Source organism: Alosa sapidissima, chromosome 19, assembly GCF_018492685.1.
Source record: "Alosa sapidissima isolate fAloSap1 chromosome 19, fAloSap1.pri, whole genome shotgun sequence".
Taxonomy (NCBI): Eukaryota; Metazoa; Chordata; class Actinopteri; order Clupeiformes; family Clupeidae; genus Alosa; species Alosa sapidissima.
The window spans coordinates 12,482,366-12,502,425 of NC_055975.1; the positions used below are offsets into that span (position 1 = coordinate 12,482,366).

The window sequence follows — 20,060 nt, forward strand, 5'->3', positions numbered from 1 at the left end:
CCCCCTTCAGTGCTATGGTTGGAATTCCGTCTAAGGAGCCTTTGTCTCCCTCCCTTTCTTGTGGGAAACAAAGCTTCCATAACAACTTCAGCTCTAGTGTTTTCTAGCCATCTTCACAGACTGCATTGTCAAATACAAGATGTTCATCAGAGGAGAGCATGAGTCAGAAAGGCAGAGCTCTGACTCTGTGACACTGTAACAATATTAAATGTTTTCCCGTTTTAATCCAATTGCGATTAACGTCCAAACAAAGTACACGATTTGTGTGACGAGGAATTCCCTCCGAGCTACGCTGCTCAACACTGGTGTCATAATTGTTGTCTTAGGGGAAAAATGTTCACATCAGTAGTCTGATCAAAGTAAAAACAGTCAAGATATCCAACAATCCTGCGTCTCAAATCTGAGTTCAACTAGTTAGAAAAATAGAAAAAACAATTACTATGCAGAAAATTAACATGGAGACATCGCTTAGTAGACATCAGCTTCTCTTGCATATTTTGAGTTGAGATTTTTGGCCACTTAAGTTTTACTGTAGTCTAAAATTGGCAAATCCACATGGGAATAATTATGTGGTACTTGGAAAAGAGATTTGTGTGAAGACTCAGGGGCCAGTAACAATGTGGATCCCAGTATACCAGAGCAGTACACAGAGACTGTCTGCCTTCTCTCAGCAGTGGCAGTGAACCAAAGTCATAAGACTTATGATTTACAGTCTAAAAAGATCTTAAAGGAGAATTCTGGCAATTTATTTACATATATCTCCATTTCTTAAGGTCACCAAGTACTGTCTGTATGGAAAAAATGAAAACAATAGCTTCTACCTAGCTTGAGTTGCTGCAGCCAACAACTAAAGCAGCCAGGCAGCTACAGTGCAACACTCTGGGGGAACATGCCCCCCACCGGAATTCTCCTTTAAGACACAGACTTAATATTGTAGGGCTGTAACCTGCCATCAGAAACTTCATTGTATGTACTATATTGTGGTCTGGAATTGTACAGACTTTAAGTAGACATAATATTGTTCTCTGCAACAACTGCTATTGAAATCTTATGCTCAGTCTTCTGATATATCCATAGTGCCTGATGAAGTAGATCCAATTATAAAGGCTATTTTTAAGACTTCTATTTCAAATTAAAGTGTTTTCACTTTGTCATTTGTTAAACCACTTCTCTCACAACATGCTGATTGGTAGCACTCAAGGAATAAGCTGACAAACTCTCCCTCAACTGCTTGTTTCCAGACCGTAATGAAAACTGAGAAAGGGACACATCGTCTGGCTTTAGTCAGGCTAGCAACCCTGGTGTTTCTGGCGCTAAATGGCCCACTCACAATCAAGGCTTGCTGAATTGTATCCAAGTACAACTTCCCCCGCAGACAACCAATGGATGGAGTATGTGCTTGTCCGGGGGTCGCGCCGGCACTAATTACACTCAGCCGTGTGTGTTCACAGAGGCTGAAAATGAATTAACCTGCACACCATCGGAAACAGTAAGACCTACATCAAACAGCAGAAAACCTGCTGGCTTGCGTATGACCAATTGTTGAACAGCTTAAAGTGAAACGCTACAACCCAATGCCTGCAAGCTAAGAGCAGCAGCAGCATAGGTCTACAGACTAACACAGACTGACAATAAACATACGCAGGAATCATTCGTTACCTTGTGGGAATGTCCAACTCTTTCATCTGGCTAAATACCTCAGTTCCAACCCACACATTTTTCTGCCAGTCCTTCCTTCCTTTTCTCTCACTTTGTACAGGGAGATTTGATACATGTTACATGCAGGCTCTGCTACAGGCAGAACTACATTTTGGAAGCTGGCCACTTGAGTTGTCGTAGTTGAGCGGAATGGAGAGGTCAAAGGTCCTGGCCTTATTGGGAAAACACTTTAAGTGGATGTCTGCAAGTGCTTGAATTTGAATAATGGATCCCAACTCTCTTCAGTTGTATTTATGTAAATATAAAACTACTAGAAAAGTCTAGTCTAGAAAAGACTAGATTTCATTGCAGTCACAATTACAACAGTTATATTGGGGAGCCCAACACCATGGCTTCAGATAAGTAGCACCATACTTGCGTGTTTGATTTGCAAATTTGTGCCTTGATTTTAACACTATGAAATGCAATTGATAGACGTGCCAAAAATTGGAGATTTTTCTTGGACACAAAATGCTGTTGAGATCATTAATGAGCGACAGATCGGGAATGATCCCCCTCTAATGTGACTGCACAATGGATTGCCCAGTGGATCCTGAACGAGCCCCCTCTGATGTGACTGCACATTGGATTGACCAGTGGATCCTGAACGAGACTCTTCTGATGTGACTGCACGCTGGATTGCCCAGTGCCCACACACGGCGCGCCATTCATTCATACTATTCCTATCGAGGGGGCGAAGTGAATAAGTACACCAAACGAGGACCTGCATGTAATGGCCTACACTATAATTATGTACACATGTAAATGGTCCGGTGAGGTAATGCCGAGTGAGCCTCGTTTAATAACGCACTAATGGGTCGGTTGAATAATCTCCACATCAAGCAGACAAAGTGATGCCTTCTGTTACCTTGGAGTCGGTTACTGTATGAGAGGGGGAAAAAAAGACCTCAAAAGGTCTCTGATCAAACATCCTATAAGAACAATTAATTAAGCCTGGCTACCACTGCCGAGCAAGTTCACAGACCTTACCCGCTTAGTTGACATCCGACGAAGCCCACAGCATGATTGGTTTTCCAGTGATGTAAGGCACAGATAGAGTGACTACATTTTACATAAATTGACAATTTCCTTAATGACGTATCAAAGCCACAATGTTTTTGCCAGGTTGCCAAACCCCATCAGAGAGGGCCAAGCGCTTTGGTAAAACATGGCCTACGAAAATGACGACGTGCCCAATCTCAACAGCCTAAAACTGCAAATGCAGTGCTTTTCTTATTAGATGTAATAGCAGCGGTTGCTTGATTCGTTTCCAAATTGTGTTCAAGTGGTGGATTGGAAAGGGCTTGATCTCTTTAGGTTTCGGCTCCCTTCATTACTGCCCTCATTTCCATCGGAGCGCGCGTTTCACTCACCAGAGCCATTACCATGCATCCGCCGCGAATAAACTATGTTGTTCCTCAAAAACATGCCATTATTTATTTAATTTTTCATTTCATTTTTTTTCATTTCATTTCACATTTTACACAGTTTCTAAGTCTCCTGTGTTTATTTCTTGTAGCATCCAAGGAACTCCTCGCTCACTCCCCACATTCGAATATTTCTCGATTGATTTTACAGCTATTTGAGGAGCTCAACAGGTCATAACTAATGGCATTCTGGGAGAAGGAGAGGCTCGCTGTCCTGACCCACACACTGCGGAGCGGAGCAGAGCAGCTGGGTGTAGTATGTTCTCTCCCCTTACTTGATCTACCCAATCCTCTACCTGCTGTTTACACTGTAAATTTCGCACGGGCCCCCCCTCTCGCCTCTCCCAAGGGGGCCCTGGCAGCAGTGTTTATGGAGTACTGTAATTAGAGCTCGACACGAACACCGAGATAAAGTTACTCGCCCGAGGTCCCCTGAGCGTTCGCAGCGGCAGGTTTCCTCAAAAGGTAGCAATAACATAGCAGTTAGACCCGGCCAGCACTAACGTTTGAGTTAAGGTGCAGGACAAAACGGCAATTTGTCACGGAGGTGTGTTCAATCGCTCCATTGAGTTGAACTGGCTAAAAAATAAGCAACGAGAAGCTTAACCTGTAACTCTATACATGCTAAGAGGTGGATAGAATATGAAAAATAACTCATTAGGATGTAGGTTTTAATATTAAAAATACCTCAGCCTGAATACACCTGACCACCATTACTGACCGCGTGGGATGTATCAAAAACAGGAGACATTGTTTTAGAATCGACAGCAAATTTTATTACTTTGCCAAGACACCCTCCCACCTTGCGTTTGAGGACCATTCATCTTACTTGATACAAACCAAGTGCAGGTCAGATCCTACATTCAACAGAAAATGAGGGCCTAGTTTTCGACAAATGTAAAAATAACCAACATCTAACATAATGTTATGTACACGGTTTCAGATCAAGTAAAGAAAGCAATATCCACAAATATTGTTTTTGTTTTGTTTGAGATTTTAAAAACAAGAATGTTGTGATGTACTTCACATTAACTGCCCACAAAAAGTTACCGGTCTGAAGCATCTCTCTGCACATTACAGCCAGAGCTGAGGCACAGGAACCACTGAGTCGTACTGTAATGTCCAGCACCCACACACAACGTCAAAGCTGACAAACAGCAATGCGTACACACACGTACACACACACACACACACAAACGTGCTTGAAGCTAGTTTTCTGCTTGACCACCAGTACAGAGCGTAGCAATCCAGGGTAATGGGACACATGCTTATGGGCAGAGAGAGGGAGAGAGAGAAAGAGAGAGAGAAAGAAAGGAAGAAAGAAAGAGAGAGAAAGAGAGAGCAAGCTGGTCCTGAGTGACACAGCTCTGTGAGTGATGGTCAGATTCAGTTCAGTTCGGTTGGGTTTGGTTTGGTTGGTTTTAAAACTTCTCGCCGACCAGCGTCTCCTTCTCCAGGAGCAGGTCTCCAAACCTCTGCTGGAGCTCCTTCTCACGCTCCTGCTGTCTCTGAACGTCCTCCCTCAGCGCCTGGAATCGGACACAACCCCCACAGCAGGTCACAACACAGGAGGAGACAAGGGAAAGGTGCGCTGATGCACTGAGTGACTGGCACATTACGGCCAAGCGGATTTAGCCCGTTAAGATGGCCTTTTGACGCAACAGATCAAAATTATACCGACAATCTCTCCAGCTACATCACAGAGCAACTTCTGAAAATTCAACCTTCACAGAACTTCTGAAAGTTCATTATAATAACATTTACTTCACTTGAAGGCACAAGGCTAACATCGCCCTCTTGGAATCAAATAGATAAATAGACACTGTTGCTAAATTTCCCTTTTGAAGGCCAGCAGTTGCACACTGAGTTCATATACATATGAACCCATCATACCCATGGTCAGTTCACTTTAATGACTTCTTGTACCGTTTAACGTTGATTGCCCATGTTGTATGTACATCAGAGTCATGCGCTACACATGCTCAGGTCCCTCTAATGACCTCAGGTGACCTCTCACCTCTTGGCGGCGTGGGATGGCCAGGTCCTCCTGCTTCTTAAGTTCCCCAAAGGTGCGAAGCTCCATGTGCGCCTGCTCCACCTGGTCCCACAGGTCACCCAGCTGCTTGACCAGGCCCATGGCGCGCGACTGGTAGCCGCCCAGCAGGATCTTCATCTTCTTCTCCATCTTGGCCGCTCGCTTGGCCTCCGTGGTCATGTGACCGCGGTTGATCTGCAAGAGGAGCACCAACAGCAAAGTTACAGCAAATCACAATTCTCAGGGAACCACTCTACAGTCTGTTTCCCAAACACAACCTCCATAACCAGCACGATCATAATCAGTCATCATTACACAAATGTTCGTTGTTTCGAAGCGCTTCCAGGAAATGACTGCTTTTGAGACTGATTACGATGTACCTGACCAATGACGACCTTTACTTTACTCTTTTCCCAGCAGGGATTGGCCGCCCTGTGATCAAACATACATCATGTGGGGAATTCCGAATCCTGTCGACTGGCGCTGACAGGTCACACCAAAACACGAGGCCTCTTTTTCAGCTGCAGTCATAACTGCAAACTCATGCACACGTTTCTGTTGTCTAACACTGACACTTCATATATATATATATATATATATATATATATATATATATATATAAAATACTTTTTTCCATTTTCCAGTGTTGGAAAACATAAAAAAAAAAAAATATATATATATATATACACCGAGTACCACAAATACCAACTCAACACAAACCATTTACAGAAGGGTTAGTTTTACAATTACCTGTGACTTGCACAAGAACAGCCAGCACTTAAAACAATACTACTGGAGGAAAAAACGACATGACTCGTCCAACGTCAACACGTTCCATGGCAACAACACACTGCATCTCCTCCGAGTTCCTCCATTACCAGACCACTTTCCAACACAGATCTCCTTACACACTCCGATCCCTGCCCTTCTAGGTGGCCAGCGTAAGGTCATTTATACAATTAAAGAAGGCAATAACACAGAGAATAACACAAGAATAACACAGATTGGGCAATCTCGTGCGTTTGTGGCAGTGCCATAGGAGAGGAGTGGGGGGTGAGAGGGACAAAGTGAGCCGAGATGAGAAAAAAAAAATACTAAAGGCAGCCAAACAGAGAAAGCTAATGACCAAACAACAGAGGAGAGAACATGAAAGAGAGCACGTGGGGAGGGAGTGGGCAGACTAAGTGCTGACCGTAAACTCCAGCGGCGGCAGCAGCAGCAGCAGCATTAGTGTAGCTCCACACCGCCTCAGCCCCAGTGCCAGCCCCCCCCCCCCCCCCCCCATCCTGCTCCTCGACCCCCTCCCCAGCAGGCGGTCTGTGTGCGGCCTCGGCGCATGAACCCGCCGGCCTTGTTGACTCTCTGCGGTTGCCGCGGCGCTGCACCGAGGGGGGCCGTCGGCGAGGATGGAGGCCACGATTCAAGACCCCTGCCGCTGGGCTTCAAGACCCCTCCCACACACAGAGAGAGAGAGAGAGAGAGACACACACACACACACACACACACACACACACACACACACACACACACACACAGACTCGCGCCCATGTGCACTCTCCCCCCAGGGGTTAGTGCTGGTGTGCGGCATCAGAGCCTCCCGCTGCTAGTTGATAAATGTGGTATGCAGCTGCCAGAACTAAAAATCCTGTTGCTTCATTGAATGAAGTGACTGCAGCCACCCCCTCATCACACCCAACCTCCCCCCTCTCTCCACACACACACACACACACACACGAGCACCCCCCCCCCACACACACACACACAGACACAGACACACACACGCGCACCCAACACACACACACACACACACACACACACACACAGACAGACACACACACCCACACACACACACACACACACAGACAGACACACACACCCAACACACACACACACACACAACGCCCCCAGCCCCCATCGCCTCCGACAGCGCTGCTGTGTGAATGGGCTCCAAGTTTCCGCCCAGTGTTCCGAGCCAAAAAATATGAAACAAACGCACCCTTTGTGGAGACGGCTCTCCCCCTGATTAACTGAAACTTTGCACATATGCGTCTCTCTTCCTCTCTCTCTCGCACCCTCCTCCTCACTCTATCTCTCTGAAACCAGAGCACACATCCCTGTGTCTTTACGGCCACGGGCTGTTTGGAGTGGCGTTAAAACAGCTCATAGATGCATGATTACTCCAGAGAGACTCTTAATTAGTCCATGACCCTCGCATGATTAAGCTGATTAAACTGTCACCATTTCAATCCATTCATTTATTTATAAAAAGACGAGAGGGCGATTGGCTGGAAAGACTTTAAATAATAATAATAATAAAAAAAAAGTCGCTGACGTTCGACTCATGAAACTTCAGACACAAATGTGAGAACGGGCAAATTGGAATCCAGGATTAAGTGATGAATGACATAATTACAGAAAATATAATTTGAGGCCATTTTCCTTCTGGGAAAATGTCTGTGCATATGTGAGGGGAAAAAAAATATATTGGAGCCACATTTCACAGACGGAATGATAGCTTGTAATTAAAGAGCAATTAAGCTTCAAATTGGACATTTTAGAGTAGAAAAAAATAATTGTGAGCTGATGCTTTTACAAAAAGAATAAAAACAAGGTCCGCCAATATTCAAGGGCAAATTTTGCTCCAGAACTCACCCTCGTAGATCACAGCACAGAGTTGTGCAACACTACCACCTACTGGGAGAAAATCAGAATGACAATTGACACGCTGAGGAAGATCGGCCTACCTCCAACCTCTTCTCCAGGGATTCGATACGATCCTTCTTGCTGGCCAGGTTGGCCCTGGTGTAGCGGCTCTGGCCGGGCAGGTAAAGCACCTGGCTGTAGCACTCCTCCCACACCTGGTTGTAGGCGTCTATGGACAGGTCACCGTGGCCCATGCCCGACTTCACCACCTCCATCTCCTGCGTCAGGAGCTCTGAGGCCTGCAGGAAAGGTCATTTAAAAAACAAACAGCATCTTCACTACTTCATACTTTTAGACGGTCAGGGCACCACACCTTCTTATATGTCAAAGACACTTTCAAATACTTTCTACAGCCAGTTCTCTCAAATTCAGGGATCCAGCACACCATAGTTTGGGACTGTGTCAAGATCAAGATCCCTGTTCCAACACAGATCATGTTTATACTGAGAACTATTAAGGCTTACAGAGCCTCACAGATAAGAACTAAAAAAGAGAGAGAGCCTTGAATGCTTAGAGACTTCAACATTTCTCAATTGTGCTGTGCTTCTGTAATGGCAGACAATGTAGCATCCCTTGTAGCCCTTTTCTAACAAATTATATTTCAGGCACTTTCAATGACCCATGTATTTTCTAAAACTTTCAAAAGGCCTTGATTTTTCTTTTTCTAAAACTCACAAACGTTTAAGGATTTCAATGACTCATAGTAACCCTGAGCACATACATAACCAAAAACACACAACCCAGGCTTTAGTAACTCCAAAAAAAAAAAAAAAAAAATCTTTGCTAAAAATCCTTGGAAGTCCAACATCTGTGTGAATATAGGGGACCATCCGAGCTCGGCTGGCTCGCTCTCTCATACTCCAAATAGATCTGGCATGGCTCTGCTGCACGTTGTGCTGCTTGGGACGGAGTCTGACTGCAGACCGCTCCGTGCCAGAGGGGACGGCGGCCCTCCGCAGAGCGCACACACACACACACACACACAGTGGCTTTGCCTCGGCCTCCCAAACCTCAAGCCCGCAGAATGTCCTCAGGAGCACTTGGACGTGACGAGGGCCAAGCCAACTCTGCCATCTCGTCTCCACTCCGAGCTCAAGTTCCCAAAGCGCTGCATCGGCTTGCAGGAGCCTCGCCAGAGAGGACAAGCTGAGCGTGATGAAAACCAAACGCTGATACACACTGACACACTATTTTTAGCAAAATAACAATTTTTCTTTTGCAAATGGATTGCAAAAAAATATGCCCACTAATATTAAGTGCATTTATCATAATACTGTCCAGTGCTGAAATCAAAATGATCCTGGTAGTAAACTCCAAGTGCTCAATTCCTGATACTCTTTCAAGTGCAAAATAGCTGTGTAGCAGGAGTGGGTGGAGAAGTGTCGCTCATCCATCCATCCACGTTGCTACGCACCTGCACTTCATTTCATGCACATTACTTACAGTAATTTCCTGTGTATTAACCGCATTGTGTATAAGCCGCAGGTAGGGTTGGGTACCGAACACTGTACCTTTACCGACTGAATTATTCCCGAGTACTGGTTCACATGAAATCAAACGGTGTCAAATTTCGGTAATTTCATGTGCATCAGAAGCGAGTGCACCAGCTGAGCTCATGTCTAAGTGTAACGTTATGTCTGTCTCAAAAGCGAAAGTTATTATGGCTAACTTAATATGCACCATTTAAACCTACATGTGTTGCGCCAGGCGCGGGCATAAATTATGAATCAGAACAGTATCCCTGGTAAGAACTTAAAAATAATATCACAGTTGACGGAGTGCTATGAAATGCACCCATCATTCTAAATCGCGAGTGAGCTGAATCCATTCATAACGGTAAAACAAGACTTCAAAGCATATGTGACAGGAAAACAGCGTTTTAATGCTATTTAAATGTTTCGTGGCTACGATAGATGGAAATGATGTCTTAACAGCATTAACGTTAATAATGCTATTTGCCAAATACAACTTCGCTGTAATGTTAGATGTCATGACAACAGTTGCTATAGGCAAAGAAACTGCATGCTTTTGCTCCGCTGCGCCATGCTAGAAGCGGTCAGCAGATCAGAGAGGGTCGTCGTAAAATATATGTTAGAGAGAGAAGTAGGCCTACCCTGTTCGATAGCCCGAGTTCATGTATCCACAGCTGCAGAAAGAACACCTGCAGCCAGCATCAGTCAACGGCACTAATGGGGGATTCGATGGGAATTACACTCTTGCCAGTCCTCAAAACTTGAGCCCTGCTAATAGACTATTTGTTTGATTGAGTCTGTTTAAAAAAACGTTTACTATTCACTGTTCATATTTTAGGAATGGAGAGGGGTTTGTATTATATACACACATATCTATATCTATCTATCTATCTATCTATCTATCTATCTATCTATCTATCTATCTATCTATATATATATATATATATGTATGTAGAGTTTTTTTTTATTTATTAAATGTTGTCGTTGTTACAAACAAGGTGTTACGGATTCAGTAAAGGTAAGGTACCAAAGAATGTACCGTTGAATACAGACACTGAACCTCGGCATCGGCACCGGTACCGATATTGGTTCAAATGTGATAGGTACCCAACCCTAGCCGCCCGCAGGACAGTGTTTTATGCAAGTTAAAAGAAACAAAACCATATTAATACCATATTAACTGCCCCTGTGTATCTGAAGCTGATAGCTGAAGAAATTTGGCCAAAACAATGTATAAGCCGCGGCTAATAGATGGGAAATTACGGTATTCTATTTAAATGATCACAATTCTCATTTATCCTATGTTAATATGTGCCGTCTTGTTATGTCTGCAAAATTTTGTGACAATCTCAATGTCATTGCTTATGCATGTACCATGACAATAAAGGGCAATCTGATTCTGAAGAGTCCAGAACCGGAACACTGACCTTTTTGAGGTCCTCCTCTCCTATCTTGTTGTAGGGGTTCTTCTCCAGGAAGGCGATGTGCTCTGCGTTGTTGGAGCTGGAGCTCACACCCTTGGCCTTCTTGCTGAGGGCCTCGACGTAGGGGTGGTGCAGGCTGTCGAAGTGGACCATGGTGATCATCTCCTTCTTGATGAGCTCCTCGGCCAGCTGAAGCTCTGTAAGAGGAGGATCCACGTTCTGCGGCCTCAGGATGGTCTCGTTTACCTGACAAGACAAAACACTCAGCAGTGAGCGTCTGCCCTTTACAAGACCTCTCCCCTCTTCAATATACTTATTAATTTTTTATACTTATTCAATCGGCTGACATTTTTATCCATAGCAACTTACATATGTCAATTAATACAAGGGACCTTTTTCCCAGTGCAACTCAAGGTTAAGTGCCTTGCTCAAGGGCACAATGGTGATATGCAGGAAATTAATCCACAATTTTTCTGACTGCTGCATGCTAGCCCAGCTCCTTAACGACTATGCTAACATGCATTGTGTTCTACTATTAAAAAAAAAACTTGAGCCATGTGTGGATTCTCTATAAATAAACGATGCTGCTGTGTCTACAGTCTACTGTAGGTGATCACCATAGGCGAATTATAATTGTTTAGCATTGCAGTGGTGGTATCTGACCTCTGAAGGACGGGGCAGCTCTCTCTGCACGGCCATGTGTCTCTGCTTCAGCTCCTTTTCCCGCTCCGCGTCGCGCACCGCCTGCCGACAGAGAACGAAGTTGCGAGAATGAGATCACACACACGACAACCTACTGACCAGTACATATGACAACTTACCGACCAGTAAACATGACAACCTACTGACCAGTACTCACAGCAATATACAATAACTATTCGTGTAATTAAGTGTAAAGAGATCTGCATGTCATATCAAAAATACTACATGTGGATTAGTGCTGATATGTCCTTGATGGGAAGAAATAATTTTTGTTTCTCTTTCAACATAATAATGTTACACTGCCACTAATAGTAATATAAAAAGTGTCTGCTAAGTTAATAAATGTAAATGAATAAATGTAATGATGAGACTTCCTGGCACCTTTAACAATAACTTTTCATCAGGCTGCCTTTAATGGCAAAAGACAGTAAATAAGCAGCTGACTGGGATGCATAACAGATGTACACTCCACCTAAGAGAAGTCCATTATCTTCATTGCTATGGTGTAAAAAGCACAAAGTATACCTGACCTGACTGAAGCCTTTGTTAAACCCTTAAACCCTGCTAGGCCATTATGGACTAACCACTGACCTTTTTGCGTAATTCAATCTCGGAGGCGTCCTCCACAAAACTCTCGTCCATCTCGCGCTCCTCCTCCAGCTCCCGCTCCGCGTTCTCGGGCAGTACGATCTCGAAGTCGTTCTTTGGGAGTGGCAGCGACATCAGGCCCATCTTCAGCTGCTCCCGGGTCTCTCGTTGCTGACACAGACAGTGCACAAGAGGACAGTTAGTGCTGAAGGACCCTCCACCTTTAACAAGCGCAGTTAGCAAAGGGGACTATTAACCCAAGGTTTTAATAATGGCCTCTTCTGTAAAGTAACCATGTGTAATGTCCATATCTGAAGTAAATCTATGCAAGTGCTGTAGACACCGCAGACAGACAAGCATGAGAAGTGGAAAATGGACGCATGTGTAATAGTAGAGTAATGTCATAAATGGGACTCAAAATGATGGTGGTCGTGGTGGTGAATACAGTAAAAGCAACAGGTACGAGTAGGAAGTTTCAACCCTCTGCATTCGTATTCGCACCCCGGGGAATTTCAAGATAGCTACACCCATCAACAGTAAATGAAATGCGTAAATGAAATGCGTATTTGAAATGCGTTTTTTTTTTTAAACAAAAAGATTCTGCCCTATCTGGATCTCATTAAATCAGTCGTAGAAACAATAGTGTCCAAATTCTATCTCTTGCTATGTTACAACAACGTTTATATACATAAAATACCATGTAATGCAAACATACGGCCCGCGGGCCACATCCGGCCAATGGGCTTTCCCTGACCGGCCCGCGTAAGGTCCGTGAAAGAACAATAGTCAAGAGCCTAGCATAGAGATAATGCACGCAAATCAATATCGTTGGTTTTATTTTGAAAGCGACTGCTATTTGTACGCCCATACATTTGTGCGTGGATGCATACGATCTAAACACCGTCACTGATGTGCTGGTGAATAGAATTTATGCTTCTGCGTCGACACAATGCAGTTGCCTTTAAGTCGGCGTAAACCTTTCAAAGTTTTGTGTCTCTTATGTCTGCGTCGCTCACCACCGCAAAGGTTGTCAGAACGAACTCCTGCTGTTTGTTGGAGATACGAAGTGTTAATTTCAAAACGTTACTGGCAGATAGACAGTTTACATTCGGATAACCCCGTCACTGTAACCAAAATATGTCTGAGTTTATTTGCAAAGCTTATGTTAGCGAACTAGTATGATGCTACTACCCACAGGTTGCTTGAAGCAGCCGGCTCAACACACAGGGCGAGTTGACCAATCACAGTTTTGTGCATAAAGTTAAAGCAAAAACATAGCCTACATTTTTAAAATAGTTTTCTTTGTGCATGTTGATTAACTAATGACAGCCTACTATTGTCTGCTTCACATTTTCATAGTCTAATTCTGCATCTGAGTTAATTTAATGATGGTAATGATTTAATGATGAAATATTGCTAAGTATTGATGAAATGGTGGCACAGGCCTATGGTTGTACTGATTCCTTCACATTTTCATGGCCTAGCCTAATTATATAGATATTGTAGTACTTTTTTATATCAGCCTTTGAAAACTGGAAAAAAAATGTCAATGTCAAAAAAACATTTTCGAGAATGAGGATTAAATACTGGACATACATTAAATAGCCTATTGCTGTTTTTCCTTGGTCTCCCTCACATTTGCATCTGTTCTTACGAGTAGTAAACAAAACCATATGATTTACTTAATGTTATACAAGAACAGAATAGTATTGGACAAAATTGAGTTCAGCCTTGAGTTCGGTATTTTGGGTCCGGCCCTCCTCAACAGTCCCAGTTTGTCATGTGCCCCCTTGGGGAAATTAGTTGCCCACCCCTGATGTTATGCATTGTTATGAACTGGTATTGCTATGTCTGATAACAATCACTAACAACAAACAATTGCTAACAAATGGTTGAGCATCTTGTTTTTCCAACTTATTACAACTGCAACACAGTCAACTTGGGTGTAACGCAATCCCCAGTTCCCACCTACGAGTCAAATGGAATGCAACGTCAATTTTGAGCTGTGCATGGATGACAGAATGCGACTAAAAAGCTAACAGTGGCGACTAGCCTACGAGCTCGTCTGCTGCGTAGTCGTGCTCAGCGTACCAGATGTTTGTTGTAGGCCGGGTCAGTGTAGTCGACCGAACCGTCCTCTGTGTTGATGTTGAGTTTGTCCCGCAGCGGGGTGCGTCCGGGGGTTACAGCCACAGTGGGTTTGGGGGTCATGCCGCTGTGGGGGGTCATCCCCTCTGCGCCGTGACTCGGGGTCCTGCGGGAGGTCAGCCAACGACAGGTGGTCAGAAAACATGCACAGAAGCAGTGGTCTGTGGAATGTCCCCGGAAGGGACACTTGAAACAAGCAGGTGTTGTGTTCCCAAAACTAACCTCTAATTTCCAGCATGGTAATGAAATACTGTAAAGACCTCATTTTTATTGGTTATTTTTTAATGGGTCTGCTGAGAAACAAATGTCAGAAAAAGCAGCAGTATTTTTAACATGCCTGGAAGGCATACCAGACACAAGCTGGTGTCGTGTTCAAAAAAAGAATTTGCCTCCAATTCCACCACATGACAATTATAAATACTGTAACAGTTTTTTGTTTTAAATTGGGATTTGTGCGTCATTGCATGGGACAGTCAAGAGTAAAAGCAAATTATTTTTTCATACTTGAAGAAAAATGTATCGCTGTTGTGAGACTCCTAAACCTAAAGAAACCTAAAGAGAACACCTCTTTGCATAGCGGTAAAGTCTGTTAAGACTTTTTGAGAAAAATTCTCAAACTGATAATCGCCAAAACATCTATCTGGTCATCCATACATTGCATAGGCATACCTGAAGGGGGTGCTGAGGACAGTGTTGGGGGTCTGCACCACCTGTCTCTGAGGGGTGACGCCGGAGAAGTCGCTCTCGTGGAGGGGCGTGTTCAGGCCTCCTTTCAGAGGAGTGTCCACGTTCGTTAGCGCCATCAGATTCTGAGCCTCCTGAAAACACACAGAGGAACAATCTGTTCACGCACAGGCTGCCGGACCAAGTGATGCCTCCTCTCCTAGCGCTTGTGTTGTATGTCATGTGGTGGTCTACAAAGTGTTAAGGATGTCCTGCCTCCTAGACTGTAAACCTAGTTTACCTATGGGTACCAATAAAGTAACCTGACCTGACCTTCTGACAACCTGACACACCTGATGCGCTCTTCCCTCATCTCCACCTCCCGACAACCTGACACACCTGATGCGCTCATCCCTCATCTCCACCTCCCTCTCCTCGCTCCTCTACCTCCTCCCTCTCTTCCCTCCTTCTACCACTTTCTCCTCCTACCACACTTTGACTAGTACTTATAATATAACTCCTATCCTCTAGTGCTAGTATTGACAGATGCAGTGGTAATTCCTAGCTAAGGTCTCCTCTGCACTGTAGCTCAAATGTTATTCTATTATATTGCGGTTAAGTCGCTTTGGATAAAAGCGTCTGCCAAATGAACAAATGTAAATGATACGCCTCCCTGCTGGCATGGGATCTTATGGAGGCTACACGCTCGCATGGGATCTTATGGAGGCCGCATGGGATCTTATGGAGGCTGCACGCTCGCATGGGATCTTATGGAGGCCGCACACTCGCATCCGATCTTATGGAGGCCGCACGCTCGCATCCGATCTTATGGAGGCCGCAGGCTCGCATCCGATCTTATGGAGGCCGCACGCTCGCATCCGATCTTATGGAGGCCGGACTCACCTGGAGGATTTTGTCCTGGGCAGCGGGGGTTCTGGGAGTGCGCAGCGCCATGGTGTTGTTGGTGACGTTGTACTCGGACAGCAGGGCGCTGGAGGCCGAGTTGGTGATGCCGGACTCCTCGGCCGTCTGGCGGGCGATCTCACTGGCCTGGCCCAGTTTAACCACTTCCTCCAGCTCGCCGTCAGAAATCTAAAAAAACAAGAACACATCATGAGCAAAATAGCACGGGCCAGCTTCAGAACCAGACCATATTCTACATTTCAAATCTCCACTTTGCACGATCCCTCCCTCAGTCTCTGTCCCTACTGTGCCACTAAAGGAAACGTCATCTCTTCTAGAAAGAACAAATAACATATATAATATGTTTGCTATAAATCAATAAAATATTTGCTAATTTATTGACACACCGCAAAGTAGCATTTTTAGAAGTTTCATGAAAACAGTGTTTCTTTAAACAAATTCATGCACTGACAACTTCCTTGTCCGTCTGTGGGGGAAAACCAGGCCCAGAGAATAGTGTGGTGAGTCTTCTCTACCTGAGGGGCGGGCAGGACCAGCTTGCTCCTTTTCTTGGTGAACTCGGACACGCCGCTGGTCTGCAGGATGGCAGACGGGAGGTCAGACTCCTTCTTCTTCTTGATCTTCTGCTTGTCCCTTTTGCGCTCTCTGTCTTCTCTCTCACTGTGGTGCAGGAGAATTTACAAATCAAGGGGCAATAAAAAATAAAAATATCAAACTACCTTTGGAATAAGGAACACTGCCTTTGGAAAAGCTTGGAAAAATTACATTTACATGACATATATTAATTTAGCAGATGCTTCTGTCCAAAGTCACTTACGTCAACTACATTACAAGGGCCATTGTCCCTGGAGCAACTCGAGGTTAAGTGCCTTGCTCAAGGGCACATCGGTGGAAGCCGGGAATTGTACCCACAACTTTCTGGCTACTTCATTCTAGCCCAGCTCCTTAACCACTGTGCTACCATCATCCCAAATGAGCCTTTTACACTAGTGAAACTTTTCATTCTACTTTAGAAAAGACTAAACCCAATGGACAGTAGCCAGTCGATAGCAGTGTATCAAGTCCACTCACCTCCTCAGCTCCCCATCCAGGTGCTGCTGACGGAGCCTCTTGAAGTCGGGCTCCAGGTTGTCGTAGTTCTCCATGGACGTGTCGTAGAAGCCCAGGGCCGGCTTCTTCTCGAAGGGAATCTCGGCGTTGTAGTCCACGCCTCTCTTCTTCTTCCTCTTCTTCTGGATGTCGATGCCTGCCGCCCGCAACTCCCTGCGCTTCTGAAGGGCAGCTAGCCGTCTGACATGGACAGGACCAGAGCACCAGCATTAACAGGATGTCTAAAGGAGAAGCTGCCTTTCCAGACACTGGACTGATCATTAGTATAATTTTACAGCTTCAGCAATTGTCACCAAGGAAAAATAACAGGGCTCAGTACACTTGCACCATAGTTTAAAAAATAAAAAACAAAAACAGCATAGCAGTTTTTAAAATGGTCTTGTGATGGATGTATACTTGGTTTTAGTGAGAAAATAACAATACGGATTCGTTCAACTCTTTAGTAAGTAAGTCAAATTTATTTCTAATGCATATTTATACACAGCTTACACTGACCAGAGTGCAATCAAAACAAATAAAATAAAACTCATTCACAAAAGACACCAGGACAAAACAGATACCAGGACAAAACATTCTGGTGAAGTGTTACTTGGCAATGATACCCATTAGAAAACACAGTGCTTTGATTGTGACTGAGCTGAACCTCTTGAACTATGACCTGCGACCTTTACCTGGCCTCCTCCAGCTGCTTCTCTCGGGCTTTCCTCTTGGCCTTTTTGCCTTGAGTGTTGGCCAGACGAGCCCTGGCCTCCGACAGCATCTCCAGCTCATCTGGAAAAAACACAGGAGTGATGAAACTACAGCAAACAGCATGGGAACACATTTACGTTTACTCGTTTAGCAGACGCTTTATGGTGCATGTGCGCGAGGACATCAGAACACTTTTCCTGATGGCCGGAGAAGCTCACCTTCGTCCATGTCCACAGGGTCGGGCCTGGCGGGCTTGGTCTCAGGATTTGGGTCAATCTCTCCCGGTTTAAGCTTGCGGGGGTCATCTCCTGCATCCTCCTCATTGTCTCTTTGAGCTGCTTTATCTCTGCAGTGCAAACACACAAACACACCCAAAATCACTCAAACGTCCATTATGAGTCAGTACTTAAACATGTTGTGGTTGGCATATACAGATGTAAGACAGACATAGGCCTATATGCTACTCCAAACACGGCAATGTGCTGCATGAAGTGGTTCTTCTGTCTGCATGCTTGAGACTCACAGCAGGAACTCGTAGTGCTCCAGACACTGGGCAGCCGTGCGGCCGATGATGGGGGCGATGGTTCTCCATTGGGTGGGCATCAGCTTGGCCAGATGGAGCAGCTTCTCTTCTTCCTCTCTGGACCATTCTGTCTTTTTGATGCTGGGGTCCAGCCACTCATACCTATCCACAAGACAAATTCAGGACACTTGAAATGCAACACCCTGCAACAGGCTAAAGCACCCATACCATGTAGGGGTCCAAGTACCCTCGGGGACCCAGGTTCGAATCCAACCTGCGGCCATTTCCCAATCCCACCCCCTCATTTATCTCGCTCACTTACTTCCTGTCACTCTTTACTGTTCTATCTGAATAAAGGCAAAAAGTCCCAAAAATATACTTTTAAAAAAAGAAATGCAACACTCACTGGACACACAATGCCAACCATGCACTGTAATGGCATGTGAAATCGTAACACACTTGCATGGAACAACTTACCATCTAGCCTTGCACTGTTTGGCCGATTTTCTGTGCAGAAGAGATGCAATTCGAGACCACTGGTTTTTGCCATATTTCATAACAGCTGCTTTAAGAATCTCATCCTACAAATGGAAAGAGGTGAAATGTGCAGAGAAAATTAATGATCTATCAACCATGTCCCATGTATGGTACACAACTGAGTTCTGAGTTGGTTTCCGTGGACTAATGACAGACTCAATATGCCTGCATGTCATCACATGGTAATCAACTGAAAAATGGCAAAGAAGTGAGGGGATCAGTGACGAGTAACGTTAGAATCGATACAGGGGAGAAGATAAGAGACAATACTTTACAAGTAGCCTACCTTTCAAAGTTTTACAAAAATTGTAGCTTGCAAACAACCTCAACAACATGTATGGCACCACTGTTTACCTTCTAACATGAATTAGCTAGCAGCAACCCAACTGTCTCAAAAGAGCATGACAACTGGTCTGAGTTCATGTTGTACTACAGTAAACAAAGACTAGACAAATAGGACATAATACCTATACCAATCATTGAAAGCTCCTAAATTATAGCTGAAAACTGGCTATTTTGCTTATTTAAAGATTATGCATGCTAACGTTAACGTTAGATACGACATGTCTTGACAAGGGGGGCAAGTTGGTGCAATTTCCAAACTATTTCAGTTCATACGTTATCAGCATGCAACGAACACAATTGTATCTACATACACAATCATAAGCCCATTTCCTTTATGTAATTAATAGAGAGTAATGTTAGCTAAATGGTTAGAGTTTGCTACACAGCCTCTAAACATTACAGCGAACTAACATTAGCAGTTAGCTAATATTAGCTAGCCATACTAGTTAGCTTGATAAACATAGTTACGTACCTCGGTGTTTCGCCAAACACCACCCTTGATCATAATACGCGGCATCTTGGCAGATTAATATTTCAAGTCCTCACAGTTGCAAACAAAAAATAACACCAGGGAAGTGGAAAACTTTCAGGGAAAACGTAAATCTCACAATGCGTTGAGTTTCCAACGCGAACAACTATGGCGTCCAGTACCGTTCAACGGAATTGTGGGTAGCTGAATTTTCTCTAGGAAAAAAAGGATAAAAAGCGCCAGTGGATGTTTGCCACCTAGTGTAGTGGCGGCTACCTTGCAACCATGCAACAAGCATGAACGTTTGTGTTTCGAATTATTTTTCCTACAGACTTATAGGCTATATATTAGCATACACGAGAAGCCAATATTAGACAACAACAGCTGTCAAAAAGCACACACTTGATGTTACCATCTGTAAACACTGAGGGGTTTTGGCAAGGTGTTCTGTAAAGTATAATAGACTATTATAAATAGGCTATTATTTTATATTTTTCAATACATTTAAACTTCTTCTTGACACAAAACACATATTAAGATGCTCTACTCTCTAACCTTTGTGTAAAGTAGAGCCTGAATTGTCAAGGAAAAAAGTCTTGTAG

General features: G+C 44.3%; 1 protein-coding gene across 1 annotated transcript; it reads right to left on the reverse strand.

Annotated features, from left to right (window-relative positions):
• Positions 1-3,878: 3,878 nt before the first annotated feature.
• Positions 3,879-19,663, reverse strand: cdc5l (CDC5 cell division cycle 5-like (S. pombe)). Its single transcript, XM_042072548.1, has 16 exons — positions 19,462-19,663; positions 18,585-18,688; positions 18,108-18,269; positions 17,803-17,930; positions 17,566-17,665; positions 16,856-17,074; positions 16,300-16,444; positions 15,764-15,952; positions 14,867-15,015; positions 14,141-14,303; positions 12,053-12,220; positions 11,423-11,503; positions 10,763-11,005; positions 7,905-8,102; positions 5,143-5,355; positions 3,879-4,654 (listed from the first exon to the last, which is right to left on the reverse strand). Exons 1-16 carry the CDS (start codon positions 19,504-19,506, stop codon positions 4,547-4,549), a joined length of 2,415 nt encoding a protein of 804 aa, XP_041928482.1. The 5' UTR covers positions 19,507-19,663; the 3' UTR covers positions 3,879-4,546.
• Positions 19,664-20,060: the final 397 nt, after the last annotated feature.

Coding starts and splice junctions, on each gene's coding strand:
- cdc5l (XM_042072548.1), bottom strand. CDS start 19,506: ATGCCGCGTATTATGATCAAGGGTGGTGTTTGGCGAAACACCGAG. Junction 15,016..15,763: donor CCCAGGACAAAATCCTCCAG/GTGAGTCCGGCC, acceptor GTGTGTTTTCAG/GAGGCTCAGAATCTGATGGC. Junction 14,304..14,866: donor GTCCTCAGCACCCCCTTCAG/GTATGCCTATGC, acceptor GACCTCCCGCAG/GACCCCGAGTCACGGCGCAG.